The sequence below is a fragment of the Vigna unguiculata genome, chromosome 8, assembly GCF_004118075.2.
Source record: "Vigna unguiculata cultivar IT97K-499-35 chromosome 8, ASM411807v1, whole genome shotgun sequence".
NCBI lineage: Eukaryota > Viridiplantae > Streptophyta > Magnoliopsida > Fabales > Fabaceae > Vigna > Vigna unguiculata.
Window position 1 is genome coordinate 2,990,605 of NC_040286.1, and position 24,378 is coordinate 3,014,982.

The 24,378-nt window shown below is 32.7% G+C and overlaps 3 protein-coding genes across 3 annotated transcripts; all 3 read right to left on the reverse strand.

The window, feature by feature from the left end:
- Positions 1–190: 190 nt before the first annotated feature.
- Positions 191–15,356, reverse strand: LOC114194145 (pre-mRNA-processing protein 40A). The gene is made up of 28 exons (XM_028084223.1): positions 15,175–15,356; positions 14,228–14,276; positions 13,490–13,825; positions 13,203–13,388; positions 11,380–11,447; positions 11,161–11,230; positions 10,263–10,315; positions 10,110–10,167; positions 9,644–10,008; positions 9,485–9,545; positions 7,705–7,803; positions 7,528–7,596; positions 7,368–7,445; positions 7,113–7,199; positions 7,004–7,038; positions 6,797–6,902; positions 4,771–4,851; positions 4,591–4,683; positions 4,476–4,529; positions 4,280–4,396; positions 4,108–4,206; positions 3,136–3,183; positions 2,952–3,044; positions 2,153–2,260; positions 2,001–2,065; positions 1,788–1,890; positions 724–1,020; positions 191–624 (listed from the first exon to the last, which is right to left on the reverse strand). The coding sequence occupies exons 2-28, from the start codon at positions 14,258–14,260 to the stop codon at positions 490–492; spliced, it is 2,997 nt and encodes a 998-aa protein (XP_027940024.1). The 5' UTR covers positions 14,261–14,276; positions 15,175–15,356; the 3' UTR covers positions 191–489.
- Positions 15,357–18,315: 2,959 nt separating this feature from the next.
- LOC114193281 (protein BUD31 homolog 2) lies at positions 18,316–20,781 on the reverse strand. Its single transcript, XM_028083011.1, has 4 exons — positions 20,515–20,781; positions 19,724–19,825; positions 19,440–19,627; positions 18,316–18,748 (listed from the first exon to the last, which is right to left on the reverse strand). The coding sequence occupies exons 2-4, from the start codon at positions 19,815–19,817 to the stop codon at positions 18,593–18,595; spliced, it is 438 nt and encodes a 145-aa protein (XP_027938812.1). The 5' UTR covers positions 19,818–19,825; positions 20,515–20,781; the 3' UTR covers positions 18,316–18,592.
- Positions 20,782–22,866: 2,085 nt separating this feature from the next.
- On the reverse strand, positions 22,867–23,769 carry LOC114193677. The gene has a single exon (XM_028083564.1). It carries the CDS (start codon positions 23,704–23,706, stop codon positions 23,257–23,259), a length of 450 nt encoding a protein of 149 aa, XP_027939365.1. The 5' UTR covers positions 23,707–23,769; the 3' UTR covers positions 22,867–23,256.
- Positions 23,770–24,378: the final 609 nt, after the last annotated feature.

Sequence of the window (24,378 nt, forward strand, 5' to 3'; positions counted from 1 at the left end):
CAGCCTCATTTCACGTCAGTAGATGAATAATGATCCCTTCGCCCTGAATTATCGAATACAAATATAGTTACAAAACCAAACTTTAATCTGATACTAACCCGCGTTGTTAGAGAAGTCAAATGTGTAGATTATAAACATGCCACCTTTGATGTCTGCAGATTTTAATTGTTGCAGTAAAAAAAACTTCAGATACTCTAACGATTCAACATTTATTCACAAATCATCTGCAGACATTGAGCATACAAACTAAAGTTTATGATACATTTAATTTAAACTTGCATTTGCAGTAGTACTCAGCAGCACTCTTGGTACAAATTCCGCGGCTATAAAATTGTCGAAACTAAAACGAGGACTAAAAGATCTCTCTTTACAATCAAGGATTCTAAATTCACAGCTGTGTCCAGAGAAGTGAGAAAGAAAGTGAATATTCTCTAAAGATGGAGGTTAAGTTCTCCATCTGATAACTGCAAAAGGGTTAGGAAAGAAGAATTAGTTTTCAACATCGTCGCCGAGCTCTCCGTCTTCAAGTTCCTCATGCCCCCCAGATTTCCTAGATACATCCCAGTGCTCCCTCTTGTGTCGTCTGTGCCGGTTTTCATTGTCTGATTCAGGAGAGTTTGCATGCTGCAAAAATATGCTCACACATTTCAGATGCCTATTCCTGAACCATAAAACATAAATGATGAAGATTTAACTAAATAGAAATTCAAAATCAGTTCACACCTTCCGAGACTTCTTGCGTTCACTGCCATGCCTTCGTGATTTTTTTGATTCTTCCTTATCTTCCTTTTCGGAATCCACGTCATCTATACTGCTCTGATGCCTTTTCCGATGCTTCCTTTCCTTATCCTTTTCTTTTTTCTTCTCCTCTTTGTAACCATGGACGTCAGCCATGTCTTGATCACTATCTGTTTCATCCTTCCTATGGCGTTCCTTTGACTTATCCTTTTCTCGTTCCCTATCTTTTTCTTTTTTCTCCTTCTCCTTCCGTTTCTCTTCCCTTTCTTTCTCCTTTTTCACCTGCAACAATTATTTATAATGTTAAATATCATTCCAATATAAACACTAAACTACAAATAATCAATATCAATGCAGTTCCCCGCCAAGCTCGATTTGTTATAAGGTGCAAGGATATACAAATGCTTCACAAAACACCATCGTCTAAAACTGCAATCTTATGATGATTAGAAAACTGGTACAGAAAAACCAAGGGCAATCCAAGAACAAAGGTTTAAAAGAAATAAAAAACAGATTTGTTTCCTTGATTGATTTTCATCTTCAGGACCGCACACGTACACTATTAAAAGAGGACATACGATTCAATATCTCATCTAAAATCAAATTGTAAATATCAGGGCAATTTCAATGACAAAACCAGATCATTCCAATATAATAAAAACTTGAAAGGTGAAGCCTATGATAGTAGATTGTCTTAAAGAATAATACAGATGCTACTATGATGAATCCTACAGAAAATACAAGTCTATGATAGCAGATCTGTAATTTGAATAATAGTTTAAGATTTTAGGCATTTTTGTAATGTTTCAATTCTGGGGATATTTAGATGAAGATAAGGATATTATTCTTATAATTTATATTTAAGATGTTACCAATTTGATTTTAAGATTAGGATGAAGCTAACATATGAATGCTTTGTTAAAGCTCTATATAGAGTCCATGAGTAAAAGTTAACCAGCTCCATCACACAATACAACACTTCATTGAAAAGTAGATTTTCTGCATAAAAAAATAACAAAACGAAAACCTGAGATAATAAAATCACGCACCTTCTCCTCTTCACGCTTCCGTTCCTTCTCTTTAGCTTTTTCCTTCAAGTATGTGATGTATTCTTCAAAAATTTCTCTACTATAGCTTTCGTCCCCAATTGACCTATGGGTAAGAACAGGATGGTAAAACACCAAACAAAAAGCCGTCCATCATGGACACGCTGTACTAGGAACAATTTCTACGGGTACAAGAAACAAAAAAACTAAACATACCTGTACTCTTGAGTCTCCTCAAAAAGTGACTGGCAATCCTCCCATTTTGAGGAAGTAGTGATATCCTTAAAAAGTAAAATACGATGCTTAATATTAATTTATCCAGCCAAACAATGTAAAACATAAATCAGCACTGGTAGAATCTTATTTACCTTGAATGTGTATAACAGATTAGTAAAGTCATCAGCAAGGCGTTGGCGCTTCTTGACTTCTTTCTCCTCCTTCTCTTTAGCTCTCTCTAACAACTCCTCAAATACAAGCTACAAAAGAGAAGCAAATTGCCTAAGTCATATAATCCATATTGCGAAGGCATATACAACATCAAACATCTGGTTAACAGCAAACTATTAATAGAGATTTTTTCCAACATGAACAAGGGGCCCCATGCCATTTAAGATAATCATAAGCATCATAAGGAGTTGCATATCACAATTGAAAGAATGAGAAAGTAAATTTTAAATTAAATTTACAAGCTCAACAACTATAACTAAAGATTTTACATTTCACAATAGATTTAATTCCATATCACTAACCTGCAAAAAAAAGCCTTAAAATTATATGCAAAATTAACCAAAAGAAGGTAAAACTACCGGAACACAGTCTACCATTGTCGATAAATAATATTGAGCTTAAAAAATTGTCTTTCAATTTTCTATATAGCAGCAAAAGTTAATGAGACGTCAAAAGCAAATAATGAGGTCCTGATATTGCCTTGCACTGTAATAACAGATGTTACTTATTTGGATACCTACTGACTCCAACACATCACATATTGAGCTTAAAAAATTGTCTCAATTTTCTATAGCAGCAAAAGTTAATGAGACATCAAAAGCAAATAATGAGGTCCTGATATTGCCTTGTACTGTAATAACAGATGTTACTTATTTGGACACCTACTGACTCCAACACATCACATAATTTATATTTTCAAAGATTACAATTGAAATCAACCTTTAAATTGATGTCAGATATTGTTTGGCATGCAGCATCTTCCAACACAGCAGCCTTAAACTCCTCAAATACTGATGTAGTTACCACAGTGATCTATTTCAATGAGACAGGAGACTTGGGTAAGCATGGTTTGTCATCAAACATGTTACAGATAAAACGCAATGAAGATCTTTTTGGTGCCTACCTTGCCTGACTTAATTATATCTTTTATGAGTGTCTTATCTTCATGATACTGTAAAAAAATCATGTCAAAAATAGATAATTCAGAAACCACTTTCTCCACACAAGCACGCAAAGAGTTACTATAATACTCTAGGTTGGCAACTAGGCATTACTGAATAGATATCATAATACTAAGAATTTAGTACTTCATTACTTAAATTCAGGTCATCCCAGAAATCTTCAATAATGACACTAAATTTAAAATTTATAAGGGCTCTTAGCTCCTTGAATTTATTTTAAATTACTTGAAGTCAGCAAAAAAATACTCTAAATACAAATGGAGAGCATTTACTTTCTTTCTATTGGCTTGCTGGAATTCTCGGAACTAATCAACTAAACATGGTAGGATTTAGTCAAAACGGAATTTCGGAATTTCACGCCAGACATATTGCCTAATGAATGATTGACTAAAATAACAGTAATCCAGCAGCACAACCCATGATAATATCCTTCAAGTTTCCAACATCAAATGTGTAAGCAGGTTATACCCAACCTACAAGCTTGCTCAACTCAACCCAACTACATCTTGTGAGGGTTGAATTATGTCAATAAGTTGGGTTGGGTTTCATTTACTGCATCCAATTTGATTTGGGTAATGGGTTTATAAGTTTCAAAATCTAATAATTTTGCCATAGAGTAAATAATTCTATAGTTGATCATACGAAATATTGTGTTATTAGTATTGAGACTAAATTTTCATATCACAAATCGTTAAAAGTTATAGAAGTGGTCATACTTTTTAAATTATTTAACCCAATTATATTCGGATTGGGTTGCTAAATAAAAAGACAAAACTCAACCCAACCCAACTCAATAAAATTTAGTTAGGTTGGGTTAAAAACTAGACTAAATTCAACCCAACCCAGACCACCTAAACCTTTATGTCAAACACATCATCAACATTTAAAAGAAATTACTAGAACAAATTTGACACCTGTTTCTCAAGATCCTCTGCAACATCCTCAAACAAATCTTTTGGGGTGGAACCCAGTGTATTTGATGCAACAGCTTGATATTGAGGTAAATCCCTGACCTACACAAAGAGGAAAACATACTTTATTTTTCTTTCCATGTTATTCCATCTTTCATTGTAACAATCCAATTACCTTCAAGCAATATTCTCGCCATTGAGTTTTAGCAGTAAGAATTCCAGTAGCAACATGTTCTTCAAGCAACTTGCGAAATGCATCACGGTTTTTCCTTTCACCCCGACGGACTCGATCCTATATCACAATGATAAGCGCATATACATACAAGCATATTTACTAAATCATAACCACTGATCATACACTTAAGCCATACCTTCTGTATTCGTCTCTGTTCCTCTTCTTCTTTCTCCAAGTCCCGAATATAGTCCTGCCAAAGCCAATCTCAGTTCATAGATCCATCATAGAAGACCAACTAAAAGACAATATACCTGAAAAACTAGCAAGCGATCAATTTTTTCAAGACGCAAGTATCTATCATCATCCTCTAACCGATCTTGGATTTTACGCCAATGACTATTCACCTAAAATTAAATACAAATAGTAAGGAGATGATTCAAGGACATAGCAACCATAACAACTAAAATGAACTTCATATTTAAAATGTGCACCTTCACATAATCACAGGACTCCAGAAATTTTCTATATTCTGCTATATTCTGCCGGTGTTCCTCCGCTGCATTTTCCTTCTCCTAAATTTTTCACAGAAAATATAACATTAAGAATGTCATGAAATAAATTTGAAATATACCTGCACAAATTTATCCTTTCAATTTTAAAGAGCAACTTGAATTAAAATTGGGAGTTAACTTGCCACCATCTCATTGCTATATTTTATTCTAAACAAGAATTCACTCTCCCCAGTGCCAGGTGCCAATTGCCTGCTGTGCACTCTTTGGAACAAATAGAACACAGTATTCCAGAATAAGCAAACCTTTTGTCAACATTATAAGCATCCACCCCTCACTTCCAGGAATAGACAGACCCGCCCCAGATTACAAAACAATAAACAGTAGCAGACTCGTCAACCTCCCCATCTGTTCATAGTTCCAAATAATAAAATGAGACTAGAAAGAGGTTCCATGATTCTTCTCCGTGCACTTAATTCACACTTAGGACAAAACGAATTTGGATCTTATGTTAATGCTAGCAATTTTACAACATCCAACTCCTGAGAGAATGGTGACAATCAAACATCTCAGCATGCAATTTGGACTACTCCAAGACGTTAAGGAAGTTAAATGCTGGATAACATCAGAGCAATAGCCTTTTTGCCATTTGTTGTAGTTCTTACATATTTTGGGAATGAGCTTGGACTTCAGTGTATCAATGTGGCTAATCGTTGAGGTTTCAAATTATTCTAGTTATTATGAATGGGGCTTATATAATGAGAAAACTATTTTCAGTCATTGGTTCGCTTTGGCTAGAAATGCTTGGACATTAAATTCTAGCGTAAATATTAAGTGCACTATTTCTTTTTAATGTAATAAAGAGTTTTATGTTTTTGTAACAAATAACTAACTTTTCAGTAGTCAACAATGCACTTGAAAACCATATTAGTATCTTGCACATCCTACACAGAATTATAATCTCCATCAAAGAAAACAACCAAGCTTATGACAACATTCCACATAAAAATAGCTATTATTTTTCCCATCATGAGATTTAGGACATGCAGAGGGGTAACAAAATAATATAAGCCCCGCGCAAGTGAGGGCTAGTGAGGAAGGGAAGATGTAGCTTGGGGCAGAAAAAACCTAACCTACAAAAAGGGAAATGGAAAGCAAGGAAGAGTACAATAAGGAGGAAGGTAATAAAGAGGGAAATGGGTTACAGTTTAGAGATTGAGGTATATGAAATTAAATTAAATGGAGTTTTAAAAGGAACAGGGTGGGCACCTTCAATAGTTTAAAGCTCTATTTATGTAATAACTGCATTCCCTCTGTTTCTTGAATCCATGTTCAACAGTGGAGAACTGACGTGTGAATTTCAGTTCTGATTATAAGTCTCTACAATCCATGACTTCATTCTATTTTTAGTTTCTTCTCACATGAATTACAGAAAGTGGTTCAACTTTAACCATAATTTTAATTACAATAATGATACATATCTAATATACTTGTCTCCATGCCATGAAACAGACAAGAAAATAAAGCAGCCATAAACTGCATACAAAGTCACGGTTCCTGACAAAAGGCAGTCAAATAAAAACCTACAATGCACTGAAAAACATGTGAACAAATTACAAAACCACAAATCCCTTTAAATTGTGTTTACAACAAAAAAATGGCTTTTGAATAAGATGGAAAGATGCAAGCTTGACCAGTGCCAAACTAAGTTGAGCTTTTCAATATATTTACTCAAGCCAATAATACAATTCAAATTATTCGCTACATTATGAAATAAACACACAACCCAAAATTTAAAGTTCTAGATGTGACCATAAAATCCACTTAGCTGCCACAAGGCCCACTACCCACCAAATAAAACAAGATTCTTCCTCAAATTTACATTTAAAGAAAATTCACAACTTAAGAAAAACAATTTATGCAGCTTTCTTGGTCAGAAGATCTACATTTAAATGGTGTGTCATGAATGCAAAGGTTCATATGGAAACAAAATGTAACATAATCTCACCTTCCTCTCAAGTTCCACCATGTAGCTTTCAAATAAATCTTCTCGGTCTCTTGGTCTTTCAACAGCATTATATCTTTCATCATTTTCAAACATACTAATGGCTTTGCTGATTACAGTAAATAATTAATTAGAAAATTGAAGTTGAATTATTTCAACCTAAGGAGACCAGCTAAAAACAAATTGTTACCCAAACATGCAGAGACATACCTCCATCTCATGGAGGATGTAAGTTCCTTGCACTCCTGAAAGCATAATATGCAGAGTTAAGTAGTTAACTAATAAAGAACAAATTAATCAGGTATTATACTCAACATACTTCCAACATCTTAGTGAATTCTTCGCGGGCTCTTTTCTGCTTCATCCGTCTCTCTTCAGCCTCCAGCTTCTTCCTTTGGCCCAAATACTGAAGAAAGATTAAATTGATTCAATGTTACAAAGCCAGACAGAATCGTTACAAATTCATTGAAAATGATAAGCAACTATGTCACGTAACTGAAATACTTGGTTGATGCAAACTTAAACATCAACTTCAAGATAGTGCATAGAATTTGCTGTGAGGCTTGTTTCTCACCTCGTTAAAAGCTTGTTTTCGCTCACCAAGTGTTTTCAGGGCATTATATCTTTTGTCATTGATGATTTCTCTCATTGCCTGAATTACAATTAAAAACTAAAAGTTAGCATTTGCATCACAGACAAAAAAACAGTAGAAAAATGAAAGGAAGGCCATCTACCTGTTCCCAGGTCCAATCAGACTGAACATTCACAGATTCCAGAAGCGCTTTAAATGCATTTTTTGCTTCCTAAAGCAGTAAATAATTTATGTGGCATTATATATATATAAATAGAAAAAATAAGATCTCTTAAAAGATTTATTAATGAAAGAGAATTTCGATGATATGAATTCTTACCAGCTTATTTGCGTATACCAAAGTTTCATCATCATTGGTTTTCTCCTCAGATGGAATCACATTATTCTTCCCAACCTCAGCCGATGCTTTTTTAGCTTCCTGCAAGAGTTGCAAGAAAAAAATCTGTAGACTAAATACAGATTCTTAATTGGACAACAAATTAACGATATTGTCTCCCACAAGCTTTCTATTATCAATGATGATAAATGTTAAACTGCAGCCATGGCAGTTACTTAAAAGATTTCATGTGGTGGGACATGGCAGTCACATACCATTAGCAGTCATGGCAGTTGTAGTTTTCATCCTCTAAATTTCAATTCACAGTAGTTGCTAGGTGTTTCCAAACAGACTTAACCTTTGGAGTGATTAAAAATACAACAAAGGTGCATGGACTTCAGATGCAAAAGCAGAACCACCAAGATCAGGAGCCTTGATAGGAACTTGAAAACTATTTGAAAGGAAGAGATTCAGGGTATGTTTGACTGTGCTTTGGTTTTAGTTTATAAAAGAAATCAATTTTAAAAGAATAGGGAGTGAGGTAGTAAGATTTGAAAGTGCAAGAAAGAACTGTATAATAGAAAACTGGCACGAAATTGCACAGAAGAAAAGGAGCAATAGAAACTGAAAATAGAAAACCAAAACAGAAATTTTCGGTTTTCCTGTTTGTGAAAACTTACAAAGAGACATTAGTTTTGTAAACAGTTTTCAAACATTTGGTTTTCAAAAACATCAAAATATTTTTTGCAGATATAGGAAAGAAACAGACAATGGAAAACACAAATTCCATTACACTCATTGTGGAATTTTAAGAGACTGGGTTATGTTTGGTTTCTATTTTCAAAAACTGTTTTCAGTATTTAGTGCCAAGGAACTAGGAAACTGGGTTATGTTTTCACTATTTTCAAAGACTGTGTTTCACCACCACATGCAGCAGCACTCTAGACGAGGCACACCCTAGAGCTAGGACCACAAAATAGGAGAATGAGAAAACATCTATCGGTGGTTTATGCTGTTTTGGTTTTGTAAACAGTTTTCAAATGTAATAAAATTTTCATGACAAATTAATTACGTAGTAGCATGAACTTAATTTAGGAAAATACTCTTGAAACAAATAAATGAGAAGGAAATCAAACAATTTTCAACATTCTGAGTTTGGTATTGAAGAAAGGGAGGGAGGGAGGGAGGGAAGTGGGTGGGGTTTGGTAGGAAAGAAAAGAGCAGAAACGCGTAAAAAACGTAGGTCCGGCCTGCAGGATATGTTTCCATACAAAAAGGAAGAGTAGGAAAATGTGAAAACTATCACAAGCCAACATAAACAATTATGTTGCAAATTAAGCAAAGGATGAATTTTTAGGCTCCACAAAGATAGTCGATTATGGAGGCATTTATATATAGTTTTGTTTTCATAAATACTAATATCCTGTAAATAAAATTAATAATAAATAAATATTAATAATGAATAATAAATAAGTATCACCAACGAATGAATAAGAATAAGAATAAGTAAACAATATTAATAAAAAATATAATTTTCAACATTAAATAAAAATCCTCTTATTTTTTTTATTTTTTACTTTTCTTTGATAAAGAAATCTCTACGTTCATTCTCTTTCATTTATTTCCTTCCTTACCACCAAACAACATCTATTTTCACTCTTTCTGTACTCTCTTACTTTCTTTTCACTTCCAGTACATTTCTTTTCTGTCTACCAAGCAGAACATAAGAATCTGTACATGCTAATTAATGATAAAAACAAGCCCCATCAATTACAATAATTACCTCAATATTAGGAGAAGATCCATTTGCAGGAGCAAAATCTTGAGATGCTTGATTTTCAACACTGCAGAAAATTTTGAATACACAAGTCATTATTGGAAAACTACAACTCAACCACACAAGAGGGAGAAAACAATGAACATGCAGAACAGAGTTGTATACATGGGTGGCATTTTGGATAGTTGAGGTGAGTTCTCAGGTAGTCCTGAGCTTCCCGCAACTACTATAGGTGCAGCAGTTGTAGTTCCCGCACTGCCTGGTTCAACACCTGTGGTGCTTGAGGTAACTGTAGAGTGTGAAACAGAGGTCCCTAATAATCCAGAAACCAACTGCTGAGAATCGGTTGATGCAATTGGTGTGACCGAAGATGGGCTGGAAGCAAGCCCATTTGATGTCAAAGAAGGATTCAAGCTAGCTGCATTAGCTGTTGTTGGTGTTGCAATGGATGAGACAACAGCATTGGGTGTATCACTTGTTTCTGACTGTATTCCCTGGTTTGCAGCTTTTTGTGCCTGCTCACGAGCCACCTGAAAGAAAATATTTCAATTTGAGACAAGAAAAAAAAAAGTTGAAGTGAATAAAATTAAAAACAAATACAAATATAAGCATGTAATCATTACTAACAAACCTGAAGTTCCTCTGGTATTGACCACGTTGATTGTTGAGTAACCTTATTGTAATAATACCTGAAAGAAGTCAAAGCCAAAATATAAATCATTACATACTAATGACAAAAAAAGAGGCATAAATAAGATGTCATACAATAGGAGATAAAACACACTTTTTTCCATCTGCAGAAGTGAATTCTTTCCAAACAGTCGATGCATCAGCTCTCTGTCACATCCAGCAGAATTAGTAGGATTTGAAAATGCTAAAAGTATACCACCCAAGAAAGATCATGTATCAAGGTTATGATAATTAACTACACGCAGCAACAAGAAACTACAGGTGGAAACTAAACAAATAAAGGAAATAAAACATCCCTGAAAATTGTTAAATGATATTATTGCCACAACTAACAAATTACAATAGATAATACAATAAAGCAGAAGTTGCATATTCCTATACACAAATATGTAAGCCAACCCCAGTGCAAAGCACAAGCCACCACAAGATTGTAAAAAGTGAAGAGAGCAAAGATAGAGAGATGGACAAAGAAAAGGAAAGCATAAAACTTGTATCTCTACTTGTATGTGTGTATGCAAGAACAGAAAATAAACTTGCAAAAGATACAATTGATAAAAGACACCACAAAGAAAACCCTACAAAATTGCTGGAGGAAGGGGATGGGAAGGGTGCTGTCAACCATCAAGTAATGGTATTGCAGAACCATAGCTATACAACAATCTCACATTTTATGTTTTAAGAAAAAATAAGATTGTAAATAGCAAACTGTTGCCTGCCTTGAGAAAGTGCTAACCCGCCTTCACAGTGACCATATAGAGCAGTTGTTAAAATTTCTCCTGACTTGCCATGACATCTACAAATCAGTGGAAGCACATGCACATAAAAGGATATTCGCACCATAAACCTTCTATGATCATTGTAAACATTGTAGAAATGACCAACATCCATATAAGATGCCGGTCTGATTGACCACCTTACACTTTCAAAGCATGTTCCACAGTAATAAAAAGTGACATTCACAAGAACATCAACAAATTACTAAAACCACTCACCTCAATAGGTGACATCAATTCCAAAGGTTTCTCCCAACTTGATTGCCTTGTCCTCTTGTTGTAGTAATATCTGGTTAATTTGAGAAAACAAAAACTTCTAATTATAATTCCAAAACAAAAACACAAGACAAATAAATTATTTCAAAAAATAGTTAATGACAAATATACAAGATATTTAGTTTTTGCTAGCAAAGTAGACATGATTATGTTCACCAATACCTTCTCCCATCTGCAGAAGTGTGCTCTTGCCAATCAGATAAGGATTGTTGGTTAGTAGCATTAGTTACCTAAAATTGGTCAGAGTAAAACACTGAGAATTGCAATAATAAGCTCAAATTTCTCAGAAATCATAATATAACAGAAGAATAAATTAGTTACTGAGAAGAAATGTAGTTCATTGTATCACATTTAAAGAAAGCCATCACCAAAAGCATCTTGGGCTACTGAGATTCAATTAGCTACTCTCAAAACAAAAATTTGCCTCAAATGACATCATCAACAGGAAAGTCACTATTCTATTCCATGATGGATACCTAGACCCAGACACAGAAGAAAATGAAAGGCAAGCGAGAATGCAAGTTCAACCAGACCACTGATTTGGAGAGTTTACTCCAGGTATGAACAAAGAGCAATAACTACCATGAGACGGTTATTGTTAGGAGTATGGCAGTCAATATGACAATGATTCTCAGAATCTACAGTGCAATAACTGCAATTAGGAAGTTATTGCTATGAGTAAGTCAATTTTTGTATAGTAATTTTTAGAATGTAGAGAGTATAGTACAATAACTGCTGTAAGCCAGTTATTGTTAGGGAATATTGCAGTTTGTACACTACAATAGAGTTAGGAAATAGGGAGATAGATATCTGTGCATGCAACACTCTGATGTTTCAGGTAGAAAGTCTAAACTCCAGTGCAACATGATGTAGCCAGTAGGAGCTTCATGCTCTGGATGAAACTTGGTTCAGTATTTACTAAATAAAGTAAGTGTTACAAATGTGGGATTTTTTCATACCACCAAATTTATGTAACGTGACTTAATAAATTTCCTCATGTGTCTGATTACTAATTACCAATAACATATAATTCATGCAGCTATATTTGAACAATCCAAAATCCAGCGGCATGCAATATAAGGATCACATTAGTAGATTAGCTTAACGTCCATAAAAAATCGAGGAACATACAGATATAATGAACTGATCCTATTGCTTTCTTTAAAAGTCAGACTCATGTACACATTCTATGGAAGCAAATAGTGGTCAGCCATTTGGAACACATGAATCATTTCATTCGTGTGGGGTGGCTTTGATATTGCAGCAGATGTGACTATGTTTTGTGGAAAAATCATGGTGGCTACACAAGCAAGTAGCCAGAGTTTCAACTTCTGGGTTAAACCGTGTCCATGAGAGCGAATGAATTCGCCTGTTTTAACGTTTTGTTTTACTTTTCTCTTAAAAGAATTTTGTTTTCAACTTTTGGTTTATAAATTTTGTGCCGCCATTAAGTCTTTTATCCCCCACAATAACTTCCCTTTTTTTATATGAACATTCATCCCTTACCAATTCCTCTTTTTAGCTCCCAACTTCTCACAGTTTTAACCCTTCTTCGCCAATTTCTTCTAGTCAGATATTTTCCAAATTATGTTCTTAATCTCTCGTACACCTCTTATTTCTTAATTTACTATTTAAATTTGCATATTTTTCTGTTTTACAGCCTTTTATATATGTATGATATAAAACTATAAATTGTGTATGTGTTCGAGACTTCACAACAGCAACCATCCCACTAGCTTTTTGGTGGTGGCCTCTCCACACTGGTGTAGGATTAACAATGTATTGCACACATCTATAGGAGGAAACATAGTATAACAACTAAAATATAAAAAGCATAACAAAAAGGGAACTCCACAATTGGAATTCCAACAAGTTGTCATATATATGTAGAGCTTGTATAAACAAAAGCATTTGAACTCTAGTGGAAATTACTGAATAATGAACACAAAGATAGTACTACGCATTAATATCAACAAAACACTTACTGCATCAGTCAATGTAGCTCCTGATGATTGCAACCCAGCCGGCTGCACAGATGTAGAAGGTGCAACACTCTGAGATGCAGATGACGGCCAAGGTTGACCACCAGGAGGAGCAAGCATCTGAGGTGGATGCTGGTATTGGGCCAATGCATTTGCATTATCATGCTGCTGACCATATGATGGTGTGAACTGAAAATGTACAATGATGTTAGAGTGTAGAAGGTACAAAGTAACTCAAGGGAAACCTACCAATATAACAGTAAAGCTTTAAAAACTAAGGCAGCACATACAGTATATGAAGAATGAGGAGGTGCTCCAGAAACAGGTAAGCCAGGCATATGATTGCTTAAAGGGGGAACAGTTTGTGAATGAGGTGGAATGGATGACATTGGTCTGTTTGTCTGCATATATGGCATGGGTATAGGTTGTGATGAAGGAGCAAGATGACCAGGCTGCATTGGTCTTGGAGTCAACTGCTGCATTGGTTGAGAATATTGCAGCTGTTGACCTTGAATGACAGGCATTCCCACATTTGAAGAAGGAATAGCATGGCCTGCAGGTCCAAATTGTTGTGGATTCATTGGAACAAATGGTTGTCCTTGCTGAGCTTGAATGACTGGCCGAAACTGCAGACGAAAAGACACGAGTGATGGAAAAATTATGATAGATTCTTATTTTGAGATCAAGAAATTGTAGTTAATATCATGAAGAATAAAATAGAATTTGCAAAAATAAGGATGAACCAAAACATGGAGGACCCAACCATCAGACACAATGGGAGAGAGAGTCACAGAAAAAATTGAAAATTAAAAAACATCATTTTTAGCAAAAGTAAAGACAGCATTAACTCAACAGAGAAAACACATAAAAAGAAGTCAGACATTAAGACTCGAGCTATTGCTTCTATCACCATTCGACATTACCATAATCAAAGCAAGTACGTCACTAGACACAAACATTACACGTTACCAAACAAATATTTCATCGTAACAAGATTCATGGTAGGTATTGAGAGAGAAATACACTACCTGCATGCTGGAGGGCTGAGAATTATTGGCCATTTAACACAAACAATCCCTGCAAAGAAGAAACGGATGCATCAATCAGCAAAAAAGCAATTGCATGTTGAAAGCTTATTACATTGCTAAATTAGTATGTCTTTTTGATACATGGTAAGAAAACCTTGTAGACAACATGAATACTTTCCCAACAACGTAGCATTTGACAGAGTTTTACCTTTGCTTCCTAGTTCTATTAAAGGTTAATGATCATCGAGAAAAGCTTGCATTCTAACTGTTATTATGCCATGTCAGGAAGAAAAAAGAGAACAATAGAAGGCAGCCATTAGAGAAAGCAAAATTAATTATTCATATTTTTGGGCACATTTTATCCTTTTAACCTCAACTCATGTACTGTAACTGTGCAATCTCCAGTTTCAGTTTCCATTTCGAGCATAATCTATGCTATAAACCAAAAGCCCTCATTTTCCTAATCGTATAAATAATATATGCAAACAGAGTGGATCATCGACATGATTTGCAAGTAAAAATAATAACAGTAAAAAAAAAACAACACATGTAGAATCGCTGCTCATGTATATCTACAGGAACTTTCCTCATGCAAAATCATCTCGAACTCTCAACTGACTGGAATTTCAAAAAAACGAAACAAACTCTCGAATGTTACAATGTCCCTGAACACTTCACACAGATCAATCACACTAGGCAAATAGTTTTGTATCTTCAATCCTATCAGGGCCCAATCGAAGACAGCAAATAATGTCACTCATTCAGAGGAAAATAAGAGAATCAAAAATCTTTAATTCTACCAAAGTCTAATCGAAAACAGCGATGAATATCGTTCAGTGGCGAAACTTATCAAGATTCATTGCACCTGGATAGATCGCTTTTGCGAGCAATCACAAAATTCACCAAAAATACGACCGAATAGAGCGAATAGGGACGAAAAAACTTACAGCTGTTGCAGACAGAAACGGGTCAAAGCTATTCGTCTGGCTGACCTCGCAGAAATTTTGTTGTCGTTTCGAATCGAAACCCTATGAATTAGGGTTTAAGAGGAATTGCAACGACTCAGCAACGTAACTGGGAAAAACCAAGAGTAAACAATTTTGAGGAAGGCGAATGTAATAAAAAAATAAAGACCGAATTATATGTTTATTTATATATATATATATATATATATATATATATATATATATATATATATATATATATATTAATTTATATTCGGTTTGGGATCTATAATTAATAACTATCTCAATACACAAGTCTCTCTTTATAACTGTAGTTAATAATTATAGTCATTAATATAATTTATTTATTATAGTTTTATCTTTTATGTTTTGTAATTGGTTTTTCAAAATTGTAATAAAAAATATATTTTATAATTATTTTTATGGGCATATTTTTTATAAAGTTTGAAAGAAATTATTTAATAATTATGATAAAATTCATTTTAATAATTATGATAAAAATAATTTATTTTATTTGTTTTTATCATAATGAAAAGGTTAAGACACACGTATTTTATTTCATTAGTATTCATAAAAGATATTTATTATCTAATTGTTTAATTGATCTTTGTGTAAAGTAAATAATATTTTGATCGGTGTTTAAGTTCTATTACCTGTCTAAGTTTTATTACTTGTTTAAAATTTTTGAAATAACGCATTAATGACTAGGTAATTAGGTAGTTTTTTAATATACATATGACAGTTAAAATCTTTTGGAATAGAATAAAGATATAAGATAATTTGTTGTCATTTAACTTGAGAACAAATGGAGCAATTAGTATTTATATGATTAATTAATTATCTGTTCTATGTAGACATGTAAGATATACTATAAACATAATTGTTTTTGCAGATCACTCCCTTAGTTAGTTATGGTGAAGGCTTGTTATAAGATACACAATGCAAGAAATGAAGCTTTTTTGTAATACTTTTGGAGATGTCTTGATGTGATAAAGTTTAAACAAACAATAAGGTGGGAAGCATGGGAATATATTGACCAGAAAAGAAGATCAACATTTGAAATAGATAAAAGTATTCTTTTACATCAAAATGTTTTGTTAGTACAAAAATGACATAAATATATTATGATTATTGTAATGTAAAGTTCTCTACGATATAAAAAGAATATTATATATAAAAGAATTACGTAATTTTTTGTAAATTGGATAACACACCTCAAGTTGTCCTATTATTTATATATTTTTATCGATAAAAATAAAAGGAAAAGTAAACTTCAAAAAACACTCATGTGATATTCGTTTTGCTAGCTTTTTATGTTGTTATTGTTAGTTTTGTTAAGAAAAATATCTTTATAACTATTTAACTCTAATGAAAGTGAATTAAAAATATGTGTGGATAAAAGAAAAATTGGGATTCATTTTCAAACTAGAATATTGAGATGTTTCTTTATGTTCCATATCGATTATTATATACTCAAATGTGTTTAATTGTCATGAATTTTCAAGGTTTATCCATGAGAGGTGTAAGAAAATGACTTTCTCATTGTGACTATGGAGAGTGTGTGATTTTCTTAACAATGAGAATAACTACCAACTTAAAAACCTTGAAAATGTTATGAACATTACTATATAGTATATATTAATCTTGAAATGTGTTAAGGCTTTTTATGAATTTGCAAATGACATTGTAATCATCAAACAAGTGTCAATGAAGTTGAGTGGATTATGAATTAGCAAAAGTCAGTGTAGAAAATGGTTGAAGAATTCTACTATATTTTGCTCTCCAATGCATAAGTGTTGTTATAAAATTTACATTGGTAAATTTAAGGTTCAAATCTACTTGCTCCAAATTGCTACTTTTTTTACACACAATTGCATAAACCTTATCTCTTGTCCTCATAGCTGGCTTTGATGCTCAACTTTTCTTAGTTTGGAAACAAGAGAAATTGAATCTTTGAGATTTAAAAATTTAATATTTGTGTTTAAATAAACTGCAATGTTTAAACACCTTTAACATCAAATATTATTTAGACATGTGAGATAAAGATAAAATCATATCAATGATGTGTTATTTCACCTTATGAAATAAATGGAAAAGACTAAATGGAAAATACAAGTTCAAGTTTTTTTTTCTTAACAAACAAAGAACTAAACTACCTTTCTTTTTAGGGCCAGAGAACAAAATGAATAAAAGTAAGTAGATAAAGGATCAAACATATATAGCCAAAAATAAAAGTACAAACATATTTTTCATTTGTGGAATTTAACTAATCTTTACATTAAGTGGCACTACCTGTCATAATTGGATATAGAAAATCATATCTCACCGTTAAAAAGCTAGTTAAAAGTGAATCTTTCAAAATCATATCTAACATAAACTTATTTTGAAACTTTAAATTACGAAAAATATATATATAATATTATAAAGTAATTTTTAGAGATTAGGTTAGTTATTTGAAAAAAAAAGATTTAAAAAAAACTAAACTTAAAATTGTTATTTGACAGACTTCAAAAACTAATATAAATATATTTTTATTAAAAATAGGTTTAATTATTTTTAAAATATAAGATAAAACTTGAAACTTTTCAATTTAGTCTCTTTTAAAATTTTATGATTTATTAAATACTCAAATAAATTATATTTTTCAATTGAATCTTACTGTATAATTTTTCATTTTTCCGATAAATAGGTGATGTGGTTGTTAATTAGATAATATAGTGGTTATTTTCGTCACATATAATGATGGGGTGAATGGGAACTCTTTTGTTGTTGATTTTCACAAGTTTTAAGGAGAAGGTGGGGTGGAAGAAGACTACCAAGCCAAAGAAGTTTGGAGGTTTAGCAGAGTTAGGCAAGGCAAATTGGCATGAAAACTGTTACACCCCCAAAGGTACTATAGTCATCTCTGATATTTTTTTAGCACATATTTGAAGAATGGAAGTGTTAAAGCTCCCGATTTTTGAGAAGATGAAATTAAAATGAAGAATGGGATTGGCGAGTTTGACTTTTGAAGATATTGCAGTCTACTGGATTTAAAGATTAAATTCTCGAATAAGTAGTTGACGGAAGATGCTTCAACTTTGAGTTCTTTCCTCACAAAAATAGTTTACTTCGAAACATTAATAGTAATAATAATAATAAGATTCTTCTAAGCCCATTGATTAAGTTGCACCATGTTAGGCTAACAAAGATGAATAGGCACAAAACTAAGTCAGATTCTGAACTAGACATATAACTAATATACCTAATACATAACACTCATGTAGTAGACAGCAATACAAATGGAGAAATTGTGTCCCATCTGAGTTTCGGACAACAGAAAATAAAGGATCGACGAAATTAGTACGAAATTAGTACTAAGAAACCCTCCACTAACACCAATACAAGAATTGTTGTCCAATCAGTCTCCACTTGCACAACCCTTGCATCCACAATGAACACACTCAATCACCTTCTCCTCCCTAAGTTGCTTCGGAACTCTGCAAACACAAGTGGTGGCAAAATTGTGATCGCGTGGCTGCATGCACCTCAGGCAGCATAGACGTTCATAACCAGGCTGCAATTCGGACCAAAAACATGATGATTTAGGTACTCAACGTCCAACACAGATAAATTAAAATCTAAGTACCAGTAATACGATAATATTGTTTTTAACACTTTTTGGCTGAGAACCAAACACCATAAAACAATTAACATCTTCAAGAAGGCACAAATGAGTACAGCATTAACATATTTTCTCATTTCACAAGTACTCAATATCAGAATGAAAATGAGTTAACTTAATTTTGGACAATCTTGACTTCATAATGTTGTTTTTGATTAAATACGAGTTTGAAGCAATGTGATTTATGTATAAATTTAACCCACCTGAACAAAACCAGCATGTTTATATTACATTAGAATCATGTGTAATCACAAATTTCTGTTTGAAACAGACACAAGATGTTTTTCACAACAAGTTTACAAATGACAAAATCATGGTCAAAAGTTTGTGAGAAATGCAAGCATGCAACCTAAAGCAGTGTAACCTAAAGCAGTGTAGCAGGATGGCTGCTACAACAGTGAATGTTATGTATACAAGATAAACCATTTTCTACTATACACATAAATGCTAAAGAAGCCTAAAATTAAATAGATGATTAAGCCTTCAGTAACAATAAATGCCAGGGATATAATGAATCTATGATAAAAGAAATAGAAAAAACAAAAGCTTTTTCAAAAATAGAATAAAAACATATTTTAGGTACCTTCTTCCACTTAGCAATTAGATTGCGGTCAGCATATCCTTGATCTAGACAGAATTCATACAGTTCTTTAGAAATTTCTTTCCTCCGATGGTAGAGGTCAAATATGTAGCGGCTCTTCTGGTGTGCAATCTTAAATATTGGCCACAATGTCTCACATTTCCTTTTACCATCATGTGGATCATTCTCAGCTGCCACATAAAGGATATAAAACCATTAATTTCTAATTTCATAGAACATAATATAATATAATATTGTAAGGCAAGCACATGATGTAAATTTCCAACCTTCCCTCATCTTTGCTTGAAGTTCCCGGAGTGTAGGCTCAATTAACTCCCAACCCTCTGGGTATTTAACACGATTTGTCTTTACTTTTGGCATTTTTATATCTGTTGAAGGAAACATGGGACCAAAGGGTCAATTTCGATACATTCTACTGAGCACTTCATACAGATCAATCACATACAACAACAATTATCTATTAAACAAGAAAATTATCACAACACAAATAACCCTGCAATATATAATAACATAACTGATTCAGTTCAGGCAGGTTCAGAAAACTAGCAGCAGAGTTTTATTTTATACGAAGAGCACATATAATGGGTCATAAAAAGCTATGTACATGGACTATATGCAAGATCTATACATTACATTCTACAAGAATAAAAGCTTTCCCTTCTATCAGATTAGGTTCCCTATCTTTCTAAATGCCCTCCTTCCAAGTTCAACGGACATCATCAATATGATTGTTGCTTTAAACCCCTGAATGTCTAGCAATGGAACAACCAAAAATTTCATTTACATTACTCGGTATTAATACAATAGAAAAAATATTCTTGGATAAGAGGGAGAGAAAAAAGTGCAGTGGCCGAGGATAGCATATCCTCCAAAGCTACGAAATTGAAATTGGGGGAAAATTTAAGAATGAACAGCGATTAACGGCAGCATCTACAGCAATTACGATTCACAGAATGGGTCGTGGTGGTCGGAAATCACGAAATTTAGGGTTACGAAAATCAGGAATTTAGGTTACAAATCGGAAGAAAGGGAACCAGAACGCAAATTACGAACAAACCTGTCTTTGCGGTGGTCGTGGCGGTCGGAATCGTTCGCCAATCGCAGTCCGATGGTGGCTCTGCGTTCTCCGTGCACTGCGCTGTTTTCTCGCTGCTGCCAGCGACGTGGTGGATGTCACGGTGGAGGAGAAGCAGGTATGGCCAGCGGCGACGTGGTGGCCAGCGTGTTTCGTGGTGGCCAGCGGCGACGTGGGTGGAGGAGAAGCGAGTATGTGTGTGGCGCAGAGAAGAGAGCGGAGAAGAAGAGTTGCAGTCTCGCAGTTGCGGAGAAGAATGGTTTTTATCTGCACTAATTTTTATTATTTTTTAAATAACTAATTTTCTTAAACTAAAGCAATTGTCTTTATCATTTTTATTTAAAATTTAAGTATTTTTCAAACTATAATAATTATCTTATTGTTTCATCTTTTTTAATGATTATTTATTTAAGTTCAACCATTTACTGAATTTTAATTATCCGGGACACATGTTTCCGGTAACTACTAATAAATATACTATCTTTATAACAACGAGTAACTATTAATTAAAAGATATTTTCTATAAAGACTCTCTTACCGTTTTTAGTATTCATATTTTAAAACTCAATTATCAATATAACTTATTGTATTATTTTACCTTTTATATTGTTGTGATTATATTTTTAAATGTCTACGAGAGAAAAAAACTACTTCTAATAAAATTGTTGAGTTATCAAAATAAAAAGTAAAAATGAGAAAAAAACTACTTCTAATAAAATTGTTGAGTTATCAAAATAAAAAGTAAAAATATGTAAGTATTTGTATGTTCTCACACCTCATTAAACTCAAATATATAAAATTTCAGTGAATATTAAAATTAATCTTTTATTATTTAAAATTTGATCTAATTTAGTTCATCAACTTTAAAAATATATTAATTTAATTATTTTAACAAAAATTTATTATGATTATTTAATGTTTTAAATATATGTATGAGTTAACATTAAAATAAAAATAATGTATAAACAACTAAAATATTTTCAACACATCAAATAAATATAACAATGATAAAATAATTAAATTTAGTCAAAATCTCTTAAAAAAGACTTATTCAAACTTTTACTAAAAATTAAAGACAAAAAAGTATATTTAACTCTTACATGTCTCCAAATTTAACATTTATGTTTAAATAGACGAAGATATTCGATTGCATTTTGTCAGATAATTCATTTGCCATGTAACTTTATTCTTATTGGCTTTTATGTCCAAGTAAGACTCCTCACCACAAAGGACCTTCTTGAACAATGTAAAATAAATGTTTTTAAAATAATCAATTCTGAAAACATGTAAGTTTTGCTTATTGACATAAGAGAAAATATTTATCTTTAAACGTAGACAAATTAGACAAACATATAGAATATATATATATATATATATATATATATATATATATATATATATATATTTTTTTTTTTTAATTTATTAAAATAAGAGTAAAATATAACTTTAGTATGAGAACTATTATTTAGTTTTGTTTTATCAGTCTTTAAACGGTAAGTATATGTCCTTTAAATTCTTATTGAATTTAATTGATGGTGTATTTAAATTTCCAAATGTTCGATATTATATGTTTTTAATAGATACATAGAGTTGCTATGATTTTTAAAATAATATCACTTGTGTAAATAAAAATAATAATATTATATTACCTGTATTAAAAAAAAAAAAAAACTTAAAGAATAAAAAATTTCATCATAATTTCTTACTTTGAAAATGACTCAGATTGACTTTCTAATACCGAAAGATTATTTAGTTAAATATATGGTATAACAATATGTCACCAAAATATTATGTTTATTTTATAAATGATTAACTAATCCATTGAACTTAAACTTCACACTAATTTCATTACCTTTTTATTAACAAAATAAGTGCAAAATAATTTTCTCAAAATTTTAATCAAACAATGAAGTGACACTTAAATTATTTACAACATCACTTATATTCATATATTTGTTAAGAAAATAACTTCATTGTGGGTTATGATTTGAACTTTTAAATTTCTTTTCTTGTCCTGTATTGGTCATCCATTCCAATAACTTCTTTTGGTCAATATATCAATAATCATACTTTATACTGACCACTCAAGAATCAACTCATGTATTAATTCTACCATATCTACATGTTTTTAGAAAAAATTGTTTTGATGAATATCTCTGACGACTCTTGTAAAAGTAAAATAGTTTTAACAAAAAACAATTTTTATATTTTTAGAAGAAAGAAAAAATAAATAGTAATAAAAGACAATATTAAATAATAGTAAAAATAAGTGTGGTGTCAAAATACCATCTTTTTAATTCTATCACATTCTTTTAAGAAAAATCTATTAGTGAATTAAGGTAACATATCTCATAAATTTAAACTTGCCCCTATGAAGTTCTCTAACATGTTCAATTCCTACGCAGATAAAAGCAAAATTACATGAACTGTGAAATAAGCCATAGCAGGTTATCAACTACACCTACACAACAAGTAGTATTTAGAAATAACTATAGCCTTTTTGCAAAGTCATACATTTACCACTGCCTTTGAATTTCTAGTCAACAATGGCTATCGATAGCATAAGGTTCAGCAACCATCATCATACAGAAAGCATACATAACAGCAGCAGAAATATTGCAACTTTGATTATTCTTCACACATCTATTATACCATATATACCTTCACTTGTAACTTGTGCAGGAATCACCCCAATAGAACACCAGATTAAGAAGTTACAACATATCAATCATCATCTAGATGAGAGATCCTGAGTAAATTGGTGTCATGAACGGTGCAAGATCTGGTACATGAGAAAAAGGACATGCTTTTCCTTACCCTCGACTCGATTCCATGTTTGATAAACTTTTTGTTCACCTTGTTGCCACTTTTCTGATTCTTGGTGCACTCTTTGAAAGCTGCTAGAAAAGGGTCTCTGTCCTGAAACCAGAGACCCCTCTTGGAGGAAGTTCTGTAAAAAGGAGGCTGAAAAGCACAAGGAGGAAGTGGAATTTGGAAATTATGAACATGGTTTTTGGGAGTGGCTTCTTCTGGTGTACAAGGAGGGGGTGGCAACTTCGCCAAAAACTCTTCCTCTTCTGGGATGAGAGTTTCACTTGTTACTTTGGACACACCAGGTTTTTTTTCCCATGAGAAGGTTATCTTTCTGGCTGAATGATCCTTTGGTTGACTCATTCTCTCAGTTTTTTGCTAATGGAACAATGACAAGACCCTTATACTTATATGTGGCGTGAGGACCTGAGGTGGTGGTGGAAGAGTTATTTATTCTATGATGAGGCCATCATAATTTATTTATAGATTTTTTTGGTCCACTTCCATCACAGTGTGTGTAATGGCACAGTCTCAATGGACATTGGACAAGCACATAAAACGTAAGCATAGAAAATTTTAGTTTTGTGGTTTGAAATTAACTTGGAAAATGATGACACATGAGTTGGGCAAAGAAGACCAAGTTCACACGGGTTTTACATCACTCAGAAGAAGACAATAGCAAGGAGATACAAGAGTATAAGACAAACCCATGATGGTTGACTTGTTCCTCCTCTGTCCTCACCCCTCACTTAGTACTATATTAGCTCAAAACAAAGTTTTCAAATTGCACAATCTAGACCAATCAGTGTGTAGCTTAGCAGACGCAAAGCTCATCCAATTAATCAATGATTTCAACTTCAAATCCTGGTTATACACTTGCATCACTCACAGGCTTATCTAACTTGAACAAAACTGTCTCTATAAAATATACACAATGTGAAACAAAATCTATGTTTCTGTAAGATCACAGGGAAACATTATGGCTATTTGTCGTTTACAAAATCAAATGCATAAAAATGCTCACAGCAGGCCAAG

Excerpts from the sequence above, each read along its gene's own strand:
- LOC114194145 (XM_028084223.1), bottom strand. The coding sequence starts at position 14,260 with ATGGCCAATAATTCTCAGCCCTCCAGCATGCAG. Across the intron at positions 10,316-11,160 it reads AATTGATGTCACCTATTGAG|AGAGCTGATGCATCGACTGT; the intron begins GTGAGTGGTTTT and ends TGGATGTGACAG. Across the intron at positions 4,852-6,796 it reads TGGTGGAACTTGAGAGGAAG|GAGAAGGAAAATGCAGCGGA; the intron begins GTGAGATTATGT and ends TGAAAAATTTAG.
- LOC114193281 (XM_028083011.1), bottom strand. The coding sequence starts at position 19,817 with ATGCCAAAAGTAAAGACAAATCGTGTTAAATACCCAGAGGGTTGGGAG. Across the intron at positions 19,628-19,723 it reads TCAAGCAAAGATGAGGGAAG|CTGAGAATGATCCACATGAT; the intron begins GTTGGAAATTTA and ends TTTATGTGGCAG. Across the intron at positions 18,749-19,439 it reads TAATTGCTAAGTGGAAGAAG|CCTGGTTATGAACGTCTATG; the intron begins GTACCTAAAATA and ends TCCGAATTGCAG.
- LOC114193677 (XM_028083564.1), bottom strand. The coding sequence starts at position 23,706 with ATGAGTCAACCAAAGGATCATTCAGCCAGAAAGATAACCTTCTCATGG.